The sequence below is a fragment of the Ovis canadensis genome, chromosome 17 (genome assembly GCF_042477335.2).
Source record: "Ovis canadensis isolate MfBH-ARS-UI-01 breed Bighorn chromosome 17, ARS-UI_OviCan_v2, whole genome shotgun sequence".
Taxonomy (NCBI): Eukaryota; Metazoa; Chordata; class Mammalia; order Artiodactyla; family Bovidae; genus Ovis; species Ovis canadensis.
In genome coordinates, this window is record NC_091261.1 from 10,798,390 (window position 1) to 10,817,854 (window position 19,465).

Sequence of the window (19,465 nt, forward strand, 5' to 3'; positions counted from 1 at the left end):
TAGGAATTAGAAAATTGTGGACAGTTTAGTGTCAGAAATGTAGACCTCTGGCAGGGTTCTGCATTTGAAAGAGACTTCCAATGCAGACAACACTTAAAAGAAGCAGTGTTATTCCTTATTTATTCCTTTAAGCTTTTGAACAGAATCTTTTCTTTGCAGAGTTTCTGGAGTACATTAGAAAAGCAAGAGCTAAAAATAGCTTTAAGAAAGCAGCAATATAGACATTGGTTGTTGAATGGTATCTGTCTTAAAGTGAATTCTTAAATGCAGTAAGTTTTAATTACAGTTTCTTAGCACATGTAAATACTAATGACTCAATGATATTCTTTATAGGGCAGAGTTGCTTTTGTTTCCATTGTGAGCATTGAAAGGCCTTATGTGATAGTTTTGCCAGTCCTCAATATTGTATTTTCCCTCTGTTGTAAGCTTAAGTAATTAAATTTGAAGCATATATAAATATCGTCAACTTGCTACATATGTGGGTATTCAGTGTTACATGGTAAGAAAGTTTGTGTAGGTTGGATGTATCTACATTATTTTCCCTTTTCCTACTGTTTTCTTAATAAAGTAGTGGTAGAAATGGCATTATGAGAATATGTCTCATACTATTAGGAGTGTCCCCACTTTCCTCTGTCAGATCTAGATATTCTTTCTCTCTTGGCTTCTAGCCTTACTAGCTCTTTCTCTGAGGCCAGATATAATTTGTCCTTCTGTGTGTTCACGCACATACATGAGACCTCAGAGTAGATACACACACACACACACATATACGAGGCCTTGGAGTAGACACACAATCGGCGCTCCATTCTCCAGCCCTGCTCTCACATCCTGGAACATGTGAGGTGCATAGTGGCCTTTTTGCTCTAGTTATTTCTTCCATCTTGGCCATTTCCCACCTCCTGGTCCTTGTTCTAATCTCAGTTCTCAATTCAGCCTGCCCTGATCACCCTGTTTAATACTATAAGTTCCATCACGCCCATATTCCTGACTCTCTTTACCCGACACATTTTCTTTTTTCCGTAGTTCTTATTTTCTAGCATGCTGTTCACTGGTCTGTTGTGTATATCATTACCAACACCCCCCCCCCCCCCCCCCGCCCCCAACTACAAATTCCATGAAGACAGGAATTTTTGTTTTGTTTTTTGAAATGTTCCTAGGGCCTAGTGCCTAAAATAGTGCTTGGTACATAATGCCAAAAATTAGATGCTGAAATAATAATATTTAAAGAATGGATTATCGTTAGGAAAGGAAGTGGCATGAAGAGAAATGGTGAAATACTAATGATGTTTGCCTTTTGTTCTGTGTGTGATGTATATACAAGAATGCATTTTGGGGGGCTTAATTTAGTATCCTAATATTTTTATTTAATAGCTTTATTAAGGTATAATTTGCATACCATAAAATTCAGCCATTATAATTGTCAGTAAATTTCTAGAACTGTGCAGCCATCTCAAAAAGTTCCTTGTGTCTACCCATATGTGGTTAACCCTTCCCACAATGACATCCTGATTTGATTTGTTAATTTTTTGGTTCCCAGATCTTGAAATAATAATTTACACAGCCATACTAATAGCTTTGTACTCTTAACAAATTCCATATAACTATGGAATTAACTATCCCCTGCGTAATGCAGGAAATGGTATCTAACATTAGTGAAAAGAATGGACTTGAGAGTCAAACTGGCCACACTGTTATCCAGCTCTACCATTTATCAAGTTGCCCAGATTATTTTCTGCCTCAGTCTCTTTATGTTTTTTTGGTGATAGTAATTAGCGTACAGAGTTATGAGGATTTAAGAAACAATGAAAAAATATATAGTACAGAGGCTGCCCATACGTTAATACTCAGTAAAGAATTAAAGTAGGTCTGAAATATATGTTGTAAATAACCTTGCAATAGAGAACAAAGTTCAGTTCAGATTCTAAGCTTCTGAAGTATGTACAAAATATGAACCAGTTCCTGTCTTGGTTTGTAAATAGGCCTACTGCAGAATGTAAAAAGCAGGTTAATTTCCAACAGGGAAGATCCTTTCTCAGCATTTCTTTTGAAGGTATCTGGAGAAGGCAATGGCACCCCACTCCAGTACTCTTGCCTGGAAAATCCCATGGACAGAGGAGCCTGGTAGGCTGCAGTCCATGAGGTCGCTAAGAGTCAGACATGACTGAGCGACTTCACTTTCACTTTTCACTTTCATGCATTGGAGAAGAAAATGGCAACCCACTCCAGTGTTCTTGCCTAGAAAATCTCAAGGATGGGGGAGCCTGGTGGGCTGCCGTCTATGGGATCACAGAGTCGGACACGACTGAAGCGACTTAGCTTAGCTGAACCATTTTACTGAATTTTCTGTGCTCATCTTTGAGAGAGTTTTGACACCAGGGAGGTAATTACGTACTTTTTTTGTTAAAATCACAGTGACCATCAGAAAGTGTTCTGAATTGTCGTTTAGTCCTATGTTGGAATATACTGTGAGACTTCCTCTAAGTAAGTGGGGAAGAGATGTGTTCATTGTATCTCTTGTAACCTGATAGGTCTGAACTAAACTGTCTTTAATAAGATCTTTTTCTCTGTTTTGTTATTTTCTCTTATGTACAGATGCACAAATCAGGGTCATCAGAAGCCTCTCGATTCAAAAGATGATAATACTGAAAAACACTGCCCGGTGACAGTGAATCCTTGGCATATGAAGAAAGCTTTTAAAGTCATGAATGAACTAAGAAGGTACTATTACTTTAACATATTTTTATTTTTCAGATGTGTATAGGGGTACCCAGGTGGTGTTAGTAGTAAAGAACCTGCCTGCCATTGCAGGAGACTTAAGAGATGTGGGTTCAGTTCCTGGGTCAGGAAGATCCCCTGAATAAGGAAATGGCAACCCACTCCAGTATTCTCGTCTGGAGAATCCCATGGACAGATGAGCCTGGCAGTCTGCAGTTCATAGGATTGCACAGAATCAGACTGACTGAAGCGACTTAGCATATTGCACATGGTGAATATATTCCCTGTCCCTCATTATTGCTTTGTTTGCTACAGAGAACATTTAAAGCTTTTTCTGCAAGTTTTTAAAGGAAGGAAAAGAGCAAGTAATTTATCAGAAGTGTGAATGGTATAAGGCTGCTCTGTCCAATATGGTAGCCACTAGTCATATTTGGCTAGTCTGAGATGCTCTGTAAATGGAAAATACATAATGGATTTTCAAGACTTATTACCAAAAAAATGTTAAATATAAGTTTTTAAAATATTACATTTAGAAATGATTTTTATTATTCTATAATATTGGATATTTTGGGTTAAATAGAATTCTATCTACTTAATTCTATTAAATTAATTTCAGTTGTTTATTTTTAAATGGGATTACTAGAAAATTCTGACTTGTATTACATTTCTGTTGGACTGGCTAGTCTAGGGTTTCTAACTAATCATTGCAAAGCATATGAAAAGAAAACTTTAATTAAAAATTTTTAAATTGAATGGTTAATTTATAATATGTTATTAGTTTCAGGTGTACAACATAGAGACTCAACAGTTTATAGTTTATACTCCATTTAAAGTCTACAGAGTAATAACTATATTTCCCTGTGCTGTACAATATGTAGGCTAGCCATTTTATACATACTAGTTTGTATTTCTCATCCCCTACCTCAGTCCCTTCTCTCCCCTCCTTTTCCCCACTGGTAACCACCAGTTTGTTCTCTATACCTGAGTCTGTTTTTGTTTTGCTATGTTCACTAGTTTGTTTTCTTTTTTAGATTCCACATATAAGTTCAGTTCAGTTCAGTTGCTCAGTCGTGTCCAGCTCTTTGCGACCCCATGAATTGCAGCACGCCAGGCCTCTCTGTCCATCACCAACTCCGGAGTTCACTCAGACTCACGTCCATCGAGTCGGTGATGCCATCCAGCCATCTCATCCTCTGTCATCCCCTTCTCCTCCTGTCCCCAATCCCTCCCAGCATCAGAGTCTTTTTCCAACCATGTAGAATATTTTTCTTTGTCTGACTTACTTCCCTTAGCTTATATAATACCCTCTAGGTCCATCCATGTTGTTGTCAATGGCAGAATCTCATTGTTTTGTATGACTGAGTAGTATTCCATTGTGGGGTCTTCCCTGGCGGCTCAGTAGTAAAGATTCGCCTGCAATGCAAAAGACATGGTTTGATCCCTGGGTTGGGAAGATCCCTGGAGGAGGAAATGGCAACCCTCTCCAGGATTCTTGCTGGGAAAATCCCATGGACGGAGGAGCCTGGTGGGCTACAAAGAGGGTTGCAAAGAGTTGAACGTGACAGAGCACAGACATATATATCACCACCATCCAGTATTCCATTGTATAGATAAAACACATCTTCTTTATTCATTCAACTGTTACGGACACTTTATTTGCTTCTGTGTCTTGGTTATTATGAGTAATACTGCTGTGAACATTCAAATGCATGCATTTTCAAATTAGTGTTTTCATTTTCTTCAGATGTGTACCCAGGAGTGGACTTGCTGGTAGTTCTATTTTCAAGTTTTTGAGAAACTTCCGTATTGTTTTCTATAGTGACTGTATTAAGTTATATTCCTACCAACAGTGTAGGAATGTTTCCTTTTTTCCACATCTTTGCCAACAATTGTTATTTGTGGACTTTTTGGTGGTAACCATTTTTACAGATGTGAAATGATATCTCATTGTGGTTTTGCTTTGCTTTTCTATGAAAATTACAGATGTTTAGCATCTTTTCATGTGTCTTTTGACCATCTGTATATTGTCTTTGGAAAATGTCTACTCAGACTTTCTGCTCATTTTTCAATCAGGTTTTTGATATTGTATGAGCTGTTTATGTATTTATGTAAATGATAGCAGCTTATCATTTGCAAATATGTTCTCCCATTCAGTAGGTTGTCTTATCATTATGTCAATGATTTCTTTTGCTGTGCAGAAGTTTTTAAGTAAAATTAGATCCCATTTGTTTATTTTTGCTTTTGTTTCCTTTCCTTAGAAAACAGATCCAAAAAATATTTTTACAATTTGTGTCAGAGCCTATGTTTTTTCCTAGGAGTTTTATGGTTTGAGGTCTCTATTTTTTAGTTTATTTCTGTGTGAAGTGTGAGAAACTGTTCTAATCTCATTCTCTTACATGTTAACTGTTCAATTTTCCCAGCACCACTTGTGGAAAAGACTGGTTTTTATACTTTGTGTATTCCTCCCTCCTTTGTTGTAGATTGACCACAGATGCACAACTTTATTTCTGGACTCTTTATTCTGTTCCATTGATCTATGTGTCTGATTTTGTACCAGTACCATGCTGTTTTGATGATGATAGGCTTTTTTAGTCAGGGAGTGTGACACTTCCCGTTTTGTTCTTTTTTTTTTCCTCAAGAGTGCTTTGGCTGTGCAGGGTCTTTTGTGATTCCATGTAAATTTTAGGATTATATGCTCTAGTTCTATGAAAAACGTCATGAGTATTTTGATAGGGATTGAATTAAACTTATAGATTGCTTTTGATGATGTGAACATTTTAATAATATTCTTCAAAACTTATGTACATGGGATATCTTTTATTTCTTTGTATCATCTATTTCTTTTTGTTTTGTCAGTATTTTATAATTTTCAGAGTATAACCTTTTCACCTCCTTAGTTAAGTTTATTCTTAGGCATTTTGTATTTTTGGTGTGATTTTATTTAATTAGTTTATTTTTACCTTTAAAAATAAAGATAATTGCTTTACAATCTTGAGGTGGTTGTGGTACATCAACAAGATTTAGTCATATATATATATATATATACACACACATATATATATATATACATATATATTCACATACACACACACACATATATATGTGTACCCTCCCTCTTGAGCCTCTCTCAAACCTTCAGTCCAGCCTTCTAGATTGTCATAGAGCACCAACCAGGCTGGGCTGTCTCTTTAATACAGCAGCTTCCCACTAGTTGTCTATTTTATGCGTACTACTGTATATATGTCAGTGCTGCTTTGCCAATTTGCCCTCTCTCCTCCCACTGTGTCCACCAGTCTGTTCTCTATATCTGCATCTCCTTTTCTTCTCTGTAAATAGGTTCTTCATCAGTACTGTTTTTCTAGATTCCATATATATGTGTTGATATATGATATTTTTGTTTTTTTCTTTCTGATGTAATTCACTCTGTATAACAGGCTCTAGGTTCATCCATCTCACTATGGCTGACTCAAATTTGTTTTTTTTATGGCTGAATACTGTTCCATTAAATATATGTACTGTGTCTTATCTAGGTTGCTTCCATGTCTTGGCTACTGTAGATAGTGCTGCAGTGAACATTGGGGCACATGTGTCTTTTTGAATTATGATTTTCTGAGGGTATATGCCCAGTAGTGGTATTGATGGGTCATATGGTAGTTTTATTCCTAGGTTTACAGGAATCTTCATATTGCTCTCCATAGTGGCTGTGTCGATTTGCATTCCCACCAACAGTTCAAGAGACTTCCGTTTTCTCCACATCCTCTGCAGCATTTATTGTTTCTAGTTTTTTTTGATGATGGTCATTCAGATTGGTATAAGGTAATGTAACCTCATTGTAGTTTTTGATTTGCATTTTTCCAATAATGAGTGATGTTGAGCATCTTTTCAAGTGTTTATTGGCCATATATATGTCTTCTTTGTGAGATGGCTGGATGGCATCACTGACTCGATGGATGCGAGTCTGAGTGAACTCCGGGAGTTGGTGATGGACAGGGAGGCCTGGAGTGCTGGGATTCATGGGCTCCCAAAGAGTCGGACACGACTGAGCGACTGAACTCAACTGAACTGACTGATGTCTTCTTTGGAGAAATGTCTGTTTAGGCCTTCTGCCCACTTTTTGATTGGGCTGTTTGTTTTCCTGATAATGAGCTATATGAGCTGCTTATATATTTTAGAGATTAATCTTTTGTCAGTTGCTTCATTTGTAATTATTCTCTCCCATTCTGAGGGTTAATTTTAATCTTTTTTATTGTTTCCTTGGCTGTGCAAAAGCTTTTAAGTTTAATTAGGTCCCATTTGTTTATTTTTGTTTTTATTTCCATTACCCTAGGAGGTGGGTCAAAGAAGATATTGCTATAATTTATGTCAAAGCATGCACTGCCTATGTTTTCCTCTAAGAACTGTATAGTTTTTGACCTTACATTTAAGTCTTTAATCCATTTTGAGTTTATTTTTGTATATGATATTAGGAAGTGTTCTAATTTTATATGTAGCTGTTCAGTTTTCTCAGTGCCACTTATTGAAGAAACTTTTAATTCATTGTTGTATTAATGCCATTTTTATCAAAGATTAGGTGCCTATAGGTGTGTAGCTTTATCTCTGGGCTTACTATCTTGTTCCATTAGTTTGTATTTCTGTTTTTGTGCTAGTACCATACTGTCTTCATGGCTGTATCTTTGTAGTATAGGCTGAAGTCAGGAAGCTTGATTCCTCCAGCTCCATTTTTCTTTGGCAAGATTGCTCTGGCAATTTGGGGTCTTCTGTGTTCCATGTAAGTTGTGAAGTTTTTTGCTTTAGTTCTGTGAAAAATACCATTGGCATTTTCATAGACATTGCAGTGAATCTGGATTGCTTTAAGAAGTACAGTCATTTTCATAATATTGATTCTTCCAATCCAACAACATGATATATCTCTCCATCTGTTTGTATTATCTTTGATTTATTTCATCAGTGTCTTACAGTTTTCTGTATACAGATCTTTTGTCTCTTTAGGTAGGTTTATTCCTAGATAGTTTACTCTTTTGTTGCAGTGGTGAATGGAATTGTTTCCTTAATTTCTCTTTCTGATTTTTCATTGTTAGTGTACAGAAATGCAAGGGATTTCTCTGTATTAGTTTTATATCCTGAGACTTTACTGTATTCATTGATTAGCTCTGGTAGTTTTCTGTTTGCAAACCTGGGGTTTTTCTGTGTATAGTGTCATGTCACATGCAAACAATGAGATTTTTACTTCTTTTCCAATACAGATTCCCTTTATTTCTTTTTCCTCTCTGATTGCTGTGTCTAGGACTTTTCAAAACTATATTGAATAACACTGGTGAGAGTGGGCACCGTTGTCTTGTTCCTAATCTTAGAGGAAATGCTTTCAGTTTTTCACCAGTGAGAATAATGTTTTTGTGGATTTGCTTTATATGGTCTTTATTATATTGAGGTAGGTTCCTTCTGTGCCAAGTTTCTGAAGATTTTTTTTTTAATCATAAATGCTGGTTGAATTTTGTCAAAAGCTTTTTCGACATGTATTGAGATGATCATGTGTTTTTTATCTTTCGGTTTGTTCATATGGTGTATCACATTAATTGATTTGTGTATATTGACAAATCCTTGGATGCATGGGATAAACTCCACTTGATCATGTTGTATGATCCTTTTAACATGTTGTTGGATTCTGTTTGGAGGAATTTTGTTGAGGGTTTTTGCACCTATGTTCATCAGTGATGCTAGCCTGTGATATTTTTATGGTATCTTTGTCTGGTTTTGGTCATCAGGATGATGGTGGCCTCATAGAATGAGTTTGGGAGTTTTCCTTCCTCTGTTATTTTCTGGGACAGTTTGAGCACGGTACATGTTAGTTGTTTTCTAAATACTTGATGGACTTCACCTGTGAAGCCGTCTGGCCCTGGGCTTTTGTTTGTTGGAAGATTTTTGATCATAGATTCAATTTCAGTGCTTGTGATTCATCTTTTCATATTTTCTATTTCTTCCTGATTCAGTCTGGAGAAGGAAATGGCAACCCACTCCATTATTCTTGGCCTGGAGAATCCCATGGAAAGAGGAACCTGGCAGGCTACTGTCCATGGGGTTGCAAGAGTCGTACAAGACTTAGCTGCTAAACCACCACTACCACCTGATTCAGTCTTGGAGGAATATACTTTTCTGATAATATGTCCATTTCTTCCATGTTGTCCATTTTATTGCTTGTAGTAGTCTCTTACGAGCTTTTGTATTTCTGTGTTGTCTGTTGTAACTTCTTTTTAATTTTTAATTTTATTGATTTGAGTCTTCTCCCTTTTTATTTTAATGAGTCTGGATAATAGATTGTCAGTTTTGTTTATTTTCTGAAAGAATCACATTTTAGTTTTAGTGACCTTTGGTATTGTCTCTTTCATTTCTTTTTCATTTATTTCTGCTCTGATGTTTATGATTTTTCCCCTTCTATTAAAAGGGAGTTTTTTATTTTTCTTGTTCCTGTAGGTGCGAGGCTAGGTTGTCTATTTGACATTTCTCTTGTTTCTTGAAGTAGGCCTATATTGCTGTGAACGTCCCTCTCAGCACTGCCTTGATTCACGTGTTTTCAGTTGTTACAGTTTCACGGTCATTTGTTTCCAGGTACTCTTTGATTTCCTCTGATGTCTTCAGTGATCTCTTGGTTATTCAGAAGTGTATTGTTTAGCCTCCATGTGTTTGTGTTTTACAGTTTATTTACTCTAGCTGATATTTAACCCTATAGCATTGTAGTCAGAAAAAATGCTGGATATAATTTCAGTTTTTTAAAATTTAGCCAGACTTGATTTGTGATCCAAGATGTAATCTGTTCTGGAGAATGTTCCATGTGCACTTGAGAATAAAGTGAATTCTATTATTCTCAGATGAAATTCTTGTAGATGTCAATTCAGTCTAACTGGTCCAATGTGTCATTTAATGTTTGTGTTCCCTTATTGATTTCCTGTCTGGATAATCTCCATTGGTGTTAGTGGGGCATTAAAGTCCCCTAGTATTACTGTCTTACTTCCCCTTTTATAGTTGTTAGCATTTGCCTTAATGCATTGTGGTGCTCCTATTTCTTCTTTGCTTGATTGCTTGATGATTATGTAGTGTCCTTCCTTGTCTCTTGTAATGATCTTTGTTTACCTATTTTATTTGATGCACGTATTGATGCTGCATTGTCTTTTGTTTTCCTTTTGCATGGAATCTTTTCAGTCCCTCACTTTCAGTCTGTATGTGACCCCACCAGCTCTGAAGTGGGTCTCTTGTAGACAGCATATAGTTCTTGTTTCTGTTTCCATTCAGCCAGTCTGTCATTTGGTTGGAACATTTAATCTGTTTAAATTTAAGGTAATGATATATATGATCCTTTTACCTTTCACTATTGTTTTGGGTTGGTTTTCGTATTTTTTTTTCTTGTGTTTCCTCTCTAGAGAAGTTCCTTTAGCATTTGCTTTAAAGCTGGTGTGGTGGTGCTGAATTTTCTTAACTTCTGGTTATCTGTAAAACTTCTGATTTGTTCATCTAATCTTCATGAGATCATCGTTGGGTACAGTAATCTTGGCTGTAGATTTTTTTTCCCTCATCACTTTAAGTATATCCTATCACTCCATTTTGGCCTGCAGAGTTTGGTTGAAATATCTGCTGTCTTTTTTTTTTTTTTTAAATTTTAAAATCTTTAATTCTTACATGCGTTCATGGGGATATCCTTATATGTTATTTATTGCTTTTACTTTTCTGCTTTCATATTTTTTCTTTGTGTTTAGTTTTTGTGAGTTTGATTAATATATATCTTGGCGTGTTTCTCTTTGGGTTTATCCTGTATGGGACTCTGAGCTTCTTGGACTTGGGTGGCTATTTTCCTTTCCCATGTTAGGGAACTTTTAGACTATTATCTCCTCAGATATATTTTTTCATTCTCTTTCTTTTCCTCTTCTTCTGGTATCCCTCTAGTTCACATGTTGTTGCATGTAATGTTGTCCTAGAGGTTTCTGAGACTGTCCTCCTTTCTTTTCATTTGGTTTTCTTTATTCTGCTATGCTTCAGTTATTTACACTATTCTGTCTCCCAGATCACTTACTCATTCATTCACTTATTCATTCTTCTTCCTCACTTATTCTGCTTTTGTGAAAGTTGCCTGGTTGAGTGAACTAGTTCCTATGTTCTAGTGCTTTGAGCTGGATACTGTCTCTCTGAAGGGCAGTGCTGTTTCCATTGTTGTGTTTTGGGGTATCTGTGGGCTTGGTATGTCTGTGGGAAGCCTATCTGCTAATGGGCAGGGTTGTGTTCCTGTTTTGGTAATGATTTGATGTGAGGCACCTGGCTTTGGAGCTTGCTGGCTGTTGGGTGGGCCATGGTCTTAGTGTTGAGATGGAAACCTTTGGGAGAGCTCTTGCCAATTAATATTCCACAGGGTTGGGAGTTCTCTCGTGGTCCAACATCCTGAATTTGGGTCTCTCACTTTCGACATCCAGACCCAACGCCTTACTGTAGCACCAAGACTCTGCAAGCTGCACAGCACAGAAGAGAAGAAGAAAGGGACTTAAAAAGAGAAAAAAAAGAAGAAAAAAAGAAAAGGAAGTCAAAATCATACAAGGAACAGACAAACAAAACCCTGTGAGAAATGGTCAAAGAAATAGCTAAATAAACTCACACACTCATAAACACACACTCACAAGGAGAACAGGGGAGAGAGAGAAAAAAAAGAATGGAAACAGGAACCAAAAAATGAAAGAGAACAGTTAAGTCAATAAATCCATAAGTGAAAACAAATACTTAGAATTAGACTAGCGAAAATACCAAACCAAAAACATGGGTAAAAATGCAATATCATGAGAGTACTGTAAAAATAGAAACAAAATGATTTTAAAATAGACACATTTAAAAGAGGAATAAGTAAAACCAAAATTAAAGGAATAATGAAAAAGAAGTAACAATGGAACAGTGTAAAGAAGAAAAATTAATTATGTATACAGAGAGAGAGTGGTAGTAAGAAAAATGTCCTCCGTTGTCCTCTTCACACAGTGAGTTCCCTCCAATCTGCCGACTCGGGAAGTCTCCAGTGTTTCTAGGAAGTTCTCTGGACCTGCTGTAGGTGCTGTGGGGTCACCTCAGACTCAGATCTGGTCTTACGGCAGCTTGTAGTTGCTTCCAAAGTCTGCAGTTGGCCCCAAAGTCCACAGGCTCAAACTAATCGTGGGGATTTAATCTGCTGTACCTGTGGCTTCAGGAAGGAATTCCTTTCCTCTTAGATCACACAGCCCCTGGTGCTCAGCTTTGATTTTGGACCTGCCTCTGCTTGTAGGCTGCCCTCCTCTGTTTCCTGCACATATGAGAAGGGCTGAAAGTTGCTACTTACTAGGGTTCAGTTGTTTACTTGGGCTGAGGAGATGGAGGGGTGCAAGACACACATTTGGGGTTTGTGGGGTGTGCCTGCTGTCGCTGATTCCTGAGGGAATTTGCCAGTCTGAGGCAGGTCATGCGCTCCCTCAGGGCAATTGGCCCTGTGTCGTGGGTCCCTTGGCAGAGCATATCTGCATAGGCTCCCAGGAGTGTGTGGATAATGACCTGTGCCTGCTCATAGCTTGGCGGTTTGGGACTGCAGTGGTGTCTTTTCCATTGGCCCTGGTACTCTTGGTGGTGGCCAGGTGGCCTGCATTCCTCCTCTGGATTACAAATTGAAGTCATGGCTAGTCCTGCCTCTGGTGCTCGTTCCCTTCTTTCGTGGCAGCTAGTCAACATATGTTAACATCTTAATGCCCAGTACTTCAGAATGTGTTTGTTTAGAAACAGGACTGTTGCTGAGATATTGGGGTAGGAAGGACCAGTCATTCAGTATAACTGGTGTCCTTATTAAATGGAGACTGGTGTGATTTTAAATGAGTTTATTTTCTTACTTTCTCTGTCTGATAGTTCATTATTAGTGTATAGAAAAGCAGTAGAGATATCTTCTTTCCTGCAACTTGACTGAATTCATTTATTAGTTCTAATGTTTTATTGGTATTGAGATGTTAGGTTTTTCTATGTATAGTATCATGTCACCTGCAAGTAGTAACAGTTTTACCTCTTTCCTTCCAATTTAGAGTCCTTTTATTTCTCTTTATTTTCTAATTGCTGTGACTAGGATTTACAGTACTATGTTAAATAGAAGTAGCAAGAGTGAACATTCTTGTCACTAATTTTAGAGAAGTTTTCAGCTTTAATCATTGGCTAAAGATTTATCATTAATGGCCTTAATTATGTTGAGATATGTTTTTTTACCCACTTTGCTGAGTTTTTTTTTTTATATTGAATGGATGTTGCATTTTGTCAAATACATTTTTTTTGCATCTATTGAGGTGATCATGTAAATTTTATCCTTCCTTTTGTTAATGTAGTATATCGCATTGACTTATGGATATTAAACCATCCTTGCATCCCTGGAATAAATTCCACTTAATCATGGTGTGTGATCCTATTTTTATTGTTGAATTTGATTTGCTAATACTTTGTGAGGATATTTTGCATCTATATTCATCAGAGATATTAGCTTATAATTTTCTTTTTTTGTAGTGTCTTTTTCTGGTTTTGTTATCAGGGTAATGGTGTCCTCATAGATTCAATTTGGGAGTGTTCCATTCTTTCCACTTTTTTGGAATAATTTGAGAAGGATAGGTGTTAGCTTTTTCTTCTTGCTATATTTGGTAGAATTCTTCTGTGAAGCCATCATGTCTTGGATTTTTTTTTTGCTGAAATTTCTTTTTTTTTTTTTTTTTTTACAGATTCAGTTTCACTGTTGATATTGTCTGATTTTTCTTAATTCAGTCTTTGAAGGTTGTATGTTTCTAGAAATTTGTCCATTCTACTGGGTTATCTAATTTGTTAGTATATAACTACTTTTAGTATTCTGTTAAGATCTTCTGGTATCTCTGTGTTATGGATTGTTATTTCTCCTCTTTAATTTTTTATTTGGATTCTCTCTTGGTAGTGAGCCTGGCTGGAAGTTTATCAATTTTATTTTCCTTTAACCAAAAAAAAAACAAAAAACAAAAAAACCCAAAACCAGCTTTTGGTTTCATTGGTTTGTGTGTGTGTGTGTGTGTTTGTCTCTGTTTTACTCAATATTTTCTCTGATCTTTACTATTTCTTTCCTTATGACTTTGGGCTTTGTAATTCTTTTTTTAATTCCTTTATGTGTAGATCAGGTTGTTTTTTTGAGTAAGGCCTGTATCACTATAAACTTCTTAAAACTGCTTTTACTGCCTTCTATAGATTTTGGGCCTGGCATGCTGCGAATCGTGGGGTCTCAAAGAGTCGGACACGACTGAGCAACTGAACTGAACTGATAGATTTTGGGGAGTTGTGTTGTGTTGGTTTCTGCCAAACATCAACATGAATCAGCCATAGATTTACCCATGTCCCCTCCCACTTGAATATACCTCCTACCTCCTTCCCCATGTATTTGATTTCTTGTGTCTCACTATTCTGGTCAGAAAAATTGCTTGGTTGGGTTTGTATCTTGTCAGTTTTAAGACTTGTTTTGTGGCCTAGCATGTGATCTATCCTAGAGAACATTCTGAATGCACTAAGAAGAATGTGCAATTTGGTGTTTTGGATGGGATGTCTTTCAGATACCGATTACGTCCAATGTGGTATTTGAGACTGCTGTTCCCTTATTGATTTTTTGGTCTGGATGATCTGTCCACTGATGTCAATCGGGTGTTACTGTATATTATCATATCTCCCTTTGTGTCTGTTAATATTTGCTTTATATATTTAAGTGCTCCTGTATTAGGTGCATATATGTTAATGAGTATTACATCCTTTTCTTATAGTGATCTCCTCATTATTATATAATGCCATCCTTTGTCTTTTATTATAGACTTTGTTCTGAAGTCTATTTTGTCTGATATCAGTCTTTCTACCCCTGCTTACTTGTTTCCATTGCATGAAATATGGAAAAGTTTCTAGACAGAGAAAAATATAACTCTCTCGTTAATGATGGTCGTGGTAGTGTTAGTGATTTTAGGCAGTAGTGACCTGCCCATTGCTAAAGTATTTTCAAATACTTGAGTTGCTACAATGAAAAGAGTGACGTTAAGTGTTGAATGAAAAATGAGTAGCTTTTTTAATTAGAAGACTGAAGTATGAATGAACCATCTGGTATTATTTTCCTATCATTTTGTGAAAGGTATATATTTTCCCATCATTTCCTTTGTGAAAGCACCTATATTTGAAAGCTTGGGCTAAGAAGGGAGTGACTTAAACTTTCCTTTAATCTATGTGCTGTGTTTTGAAAGGCAGTCCTTTCTTTTGTTCCATCATTTGTTTGCTTCTTCTTTAACTAAGTTCATGATTCAATGAATATTCATCTGCTGGGTGTTGGAGATAACAGTGGTGAGCCAAAACAGACATGGCTGCTGCCTTCATGGGGCTTATGATTGATTATAAGCAGCAGGCATTAATGAAACAATCATACAGATAATTTACTGCAAATTTTAATGGCAATAACTGTTACAGTGAGGGCTGTGAAGATAGATAACAGTTGTCAGGGAAATATTCCCTGAGAGGATAAGAATAATTGTGCTGTGATCAGAAGGAAAAGAGAAATAAGGAAATGAAGTTAGGCATGCTAATTCATTTTAGTCGCGTCTAACTCTGCGACCCCATAGACGGCAGCCCAACAGGCTCCCCCCATCCCTGGGATTCTCCAGGCAAGAACACTGGAGTGGGTTGCCATTTCCTTCTCCAGTGCATGAAAGTGAAAAGTGAAAGTGAAGTCGCTCAGTCGTGTCCGACACTTTGCGACCCCATGGACTGCAGCCCACCAGGCTCCTCTGTTCATGGGATTTTCCAGGCAAGAGTACTGGAGTGGGGTGCCATCACCTTCTCAGGAAGTTAGGCATAGGGAATGGCAATATCCAAGTCTTGTGGAGGGAGAGAGCCAGGCTCCTGTGGGGCTAATGGGTAGCTGGAGTCAAATAGGTGGGGTATCGTAGCAAGAGAGGAGGCTGGGTGGGTTCGTGAAGGCCAGCATTCTTAGAGCTTTCTGCATTTCTGTCTTTATCAGGAGTTGCCATGGGAAGAGCCATTGTAGAGTTTTAAGCAGGGATGTGGCATAATCAGATTTGTATTTTGAACAAAACACAGTGGCTGCTAGGTGGAGAGTGGATTGGAGAGAGAAAGATGAGGGAAAGTTATTGTATATTTGATTTGTTTCCTAGTGCTGCTCTGACGTCAGTTTCAATCAGTAAGTTTTCATGTAGTTTTAGGGTGAAAACATAGTTGGAATAATCCAGCAGGTCTGGCCCTGCTGTTTCAGTCAGTCTGGTTGGGAAAATAGTTATTGGGATATAAAATGTGGTAGTTATTAAGTGACATTGAAATAAAAGTAAGAAAAATAGTGTGGTTATGTTGAGACATTTTTTTCTTTGAAAAGTCTATAAAGGTTGACTTTTAATAGGCCTATCCCTCTTACCTTTCCCCCAGCTCCTATGGAATTGGTAGCCTGGTTTTTCACTTACGTGTGCGTAGGCCCCTGTTGACGAAGGTCTGACTCACTTAACTACAGGGAAGGCCACACCTAGCTCACCTTCCCCTGAGGAAAATGACCCAAGTTTTGGGACAGTCTTTGGCCTTGCCAGTTGTTTTACCTCTTTGAGCCGTAACTATATGAGGGGAGTGGATGGAATGTAGTCTCAGTTTCATTGCTTCCCTGACATTTTCTTACCCTGTGAGGTTTTTCTCCTGTTTCCCTGCAGGTTGTATGGTGCCCTTGTCTTGTTCAAGGATTGTTTAGCTTTACCCTTCATTCAGTTGTTTGTCCCATTTTGGCAGTGAACTGTGTGGCTGTGGACAGTATGCTTGTGTTCTTTGTGTTGTACCATTTCAGTAGCTAGCATATAAGTAGGGTAATAATTGGTACTGGTTTTCAGAAAGAAAGATAAGCTTTGAATAGCTGAATTTGACTGCCAGGTCCACAACAAGGATTGTTTAGATGAAATCACTGACCACTAGTGTTTTAAAAAATGAACTCTCTTTGCGGCTCATTAGAAATTTTTTTTTTTAATGTCTTTCTCTTTTCTTTTACCCCTTATTGCCAATTTTATATAATTCTTTAAAAATTCAAGAGGTCTATTGCTTGTACAGCTGAAAATCTTTAGTTATTTCCTATTCTTGCATCAACTTCCTGCTGCCAGAAATGGGTAGCTGAGAGCAGTTTCCTGACTTCTGGGAAGGGAGAGCTTCTTGTTCTCACCACCCTGCCTTTGGGCTGTCACTTCTAATAGGTAGAATATCAGCTGTGCACTGGGGTGTTTCTGTGAACATTTGACTGATGAAAGTGAAGTTTTAGAAGTAAAAGTCACCTCACTATTCTTCCAGTTATCCTTGGTGTAAGGTATGGTTGTAGAAATAGGAGGACCAGGAGTAAGTTATAGAATTTTAATTTAAGTTTAAGTTAATAATTATAATTTAAGCTTATAAAAGTGAACTGTTAACCTTTTCTTTAAACTAGTTTTTCATTTCTTTTACTTCAGAGGCCCAGATAGAGCCTTATGTCCTATCTCAATATGAGCTTGAATAACTCAAAATTATTTCGTTTAAAAACCCTGTGGTCACTTCTAAACAGTGTATTCAATAAGTGCTTATAGATATCTAGTTCTCCTTTGAAGTCAGCTAGCATGCCTGGAAGGCTTTGTGGGAGCCAGAAGAGCCAGTGTCTGACATTGCCCATGCCCTTTGTGCAGGAGATACAGAGAAGAGAATGAGGTGGTGGAAGATTGTGTGCAAAATGTGGGTTCTGAACAGGGTTCTCACAAGAGAAATTCGCAGAAGTGATTTTGGCTGGGCCTGATAGGGGTGCAGTAGGATTCATAAAAAGTACTGGAGAGGAAAGGCAGTTCCTGGTCTAGATAATTGCACAAACTAGGGTCGGGCCAAATGTATCTTTTTTGGTAAAATGCATCAAAAAGAGTTCATGCTGGGGAGTCTATAGAAAAGGTCAAAATTATGGCAGGCTTAAGTGGTGATTTATTGGGACTTGATTCCAAGGGCAGTGGGAATCAGTGAAGGCTTCTGAGAAAGGGTGTAGCATTGTAAAGCTAGTGATGTCAGAGGAACAGCCTCTCAGTGTAGTGAAAGATGAGTCTGGTACAGTAACACATCTCTGGTGGGGAAGTCAGCTCTGCACATTTCTAGGATGTGGCTTGGCAATGGGAGGAGTTTTTCAAAGCACTAACACACTAACATTTTCAAAAGCAAAGCAGTAAACCTTTACAGAGTGCTTAACATATGCAGCAGAGTGTATTGGGCCTACAGAGTAGACAGAGTAACAAGCTGTATCCCCAGTATACCTTTACTTGAGGACATTACACTGTGAGCTTTTTGAGGTAACCAGAAGAGAACTCTTGGATTTAATGTTTTGCATTTAAAATAAAGAAAGCAAAAATGACTGTCTTCTGCTGCTGCTGCTGTTAAGTCGCTTCAGTCGTGTCCGACTCTGTGCAGCCCCATAGGTGGCAGCCTACCAGGCTCCCACGTCTCTGGGATTCTCCAGGCAAGAACACTGGAGTGGGTTGCCATTTCCTTCTCCAATGCATGAAAGTGAAAAGTGAAAATGAAGCCGCTCAGTCATGTCTGACTCTTAGCGACCCTGTGGACTGCAGCCTACCAGGCTCCTCCATCCATGGGATTTTCCAGGCAAGAGTACTGGAGTGGGCTGCCATTGCCTTCTCCTGACTGTCTTCTAGGACATGGGATTAGACTGGACTTGCATTTTAAAAGTTTCAAAGAGTATTAGTGGGAGCCAACCTATTACTGAGAAGGAAGCTAATATCCTTGGGCCTCTGTGGTGGCTCACTGGTAAAGAATCTGCCTGCTAAGCAGAAGATGTGTGTTTGATCCTTGAATCAAGAAGATCCATTGGAGGAGGAAATGGTAATATACTACAGTATTCTTGCCTGGGAAATCTCACGGACAGAAGAATCAGGCGAGCTATAGTCCTTGGGGTCTCAAAAGAGTTGGACATGACTTGGCGACTAAATAACAGCAACAAATATTGATCCTTAAGTTACATTTAGGAGTTGAAACTTTTTAGTAAATCACTGAAGCAGTTTGAATGTTTGCCTGTATATCACACAGAAGTTGTAAATATTTAATTGTTCAGTTATAATAGCAGTTTACATTCTAGAAGATAGGATGAACATTAAGAGCCTGAGGTCTCTCTTAAGGGGTTGGTTATTGTAGTTTTCCCTTAGGCCGTTAGACATCCTGGACACAGATCACTACTAAGATTGTGTCTGTTTTGCTTCTATGGAAACACTGAGTTGTGGCTCTTCTTTGGTTATTTGTACTTTGTTTCTTAGGTCACAAGTGAATTAAACAGTAAACTGAAATGAGGCTGGCTTTCTTTCGCTTCATAGCTTTATATTGTATATTACTGTTTTTTAAAAGGTTTTAGGAAAAAAAAAATAAAAAATAAAACAAAAAAAAATTAAAAAAAAAATAAAAGGTTTTAGGAAATTGCACAGAGTGTGAATTTTTTTTTATTCCTAACTTATATGTGTGTGTATATGTGTATATATGTGTATATATATATATATATTTCTATAGTAAAACATTATCAGCTTCTTTTCTTTTCTTGTTGTACTAAAGTAGAATATAAAACACTCCTTAAAGGATAGAGTAGTTGGGAAGAGCCCTAACTCAAGCAAACTCGTTTATTTAAGAAAATTTAACAGACATTTTGAAGCTAACAGTCTCAAGTTAGCTTATAATCTTCTACAATGTATCT

At 37.5% G+C, this 19,465-nt stretch overlaps 1 protein-coding gene across 1 annotated transcript in view; it reads left to right on the forward strand.

Moving 5' to 3' along the window:
• KLHL2 (kelch like family member 2) overlaps positions 1-19,465 on the forward strand; it is a 168,801-nt gene that overhangs the window by 12,641 nt on the left and 136,695 nt on the right. The window contains exon 2 of the mRNA XM_069556626.1: positions 2,593-2,718. Within this exon, the coding sequence (XP_069412727.1) occupies positions 2,593-2,718 (126 nt within the window). The remainder of the gene's footprint in view (positions 1-2,592; positions 2,719-19,465) is intronic.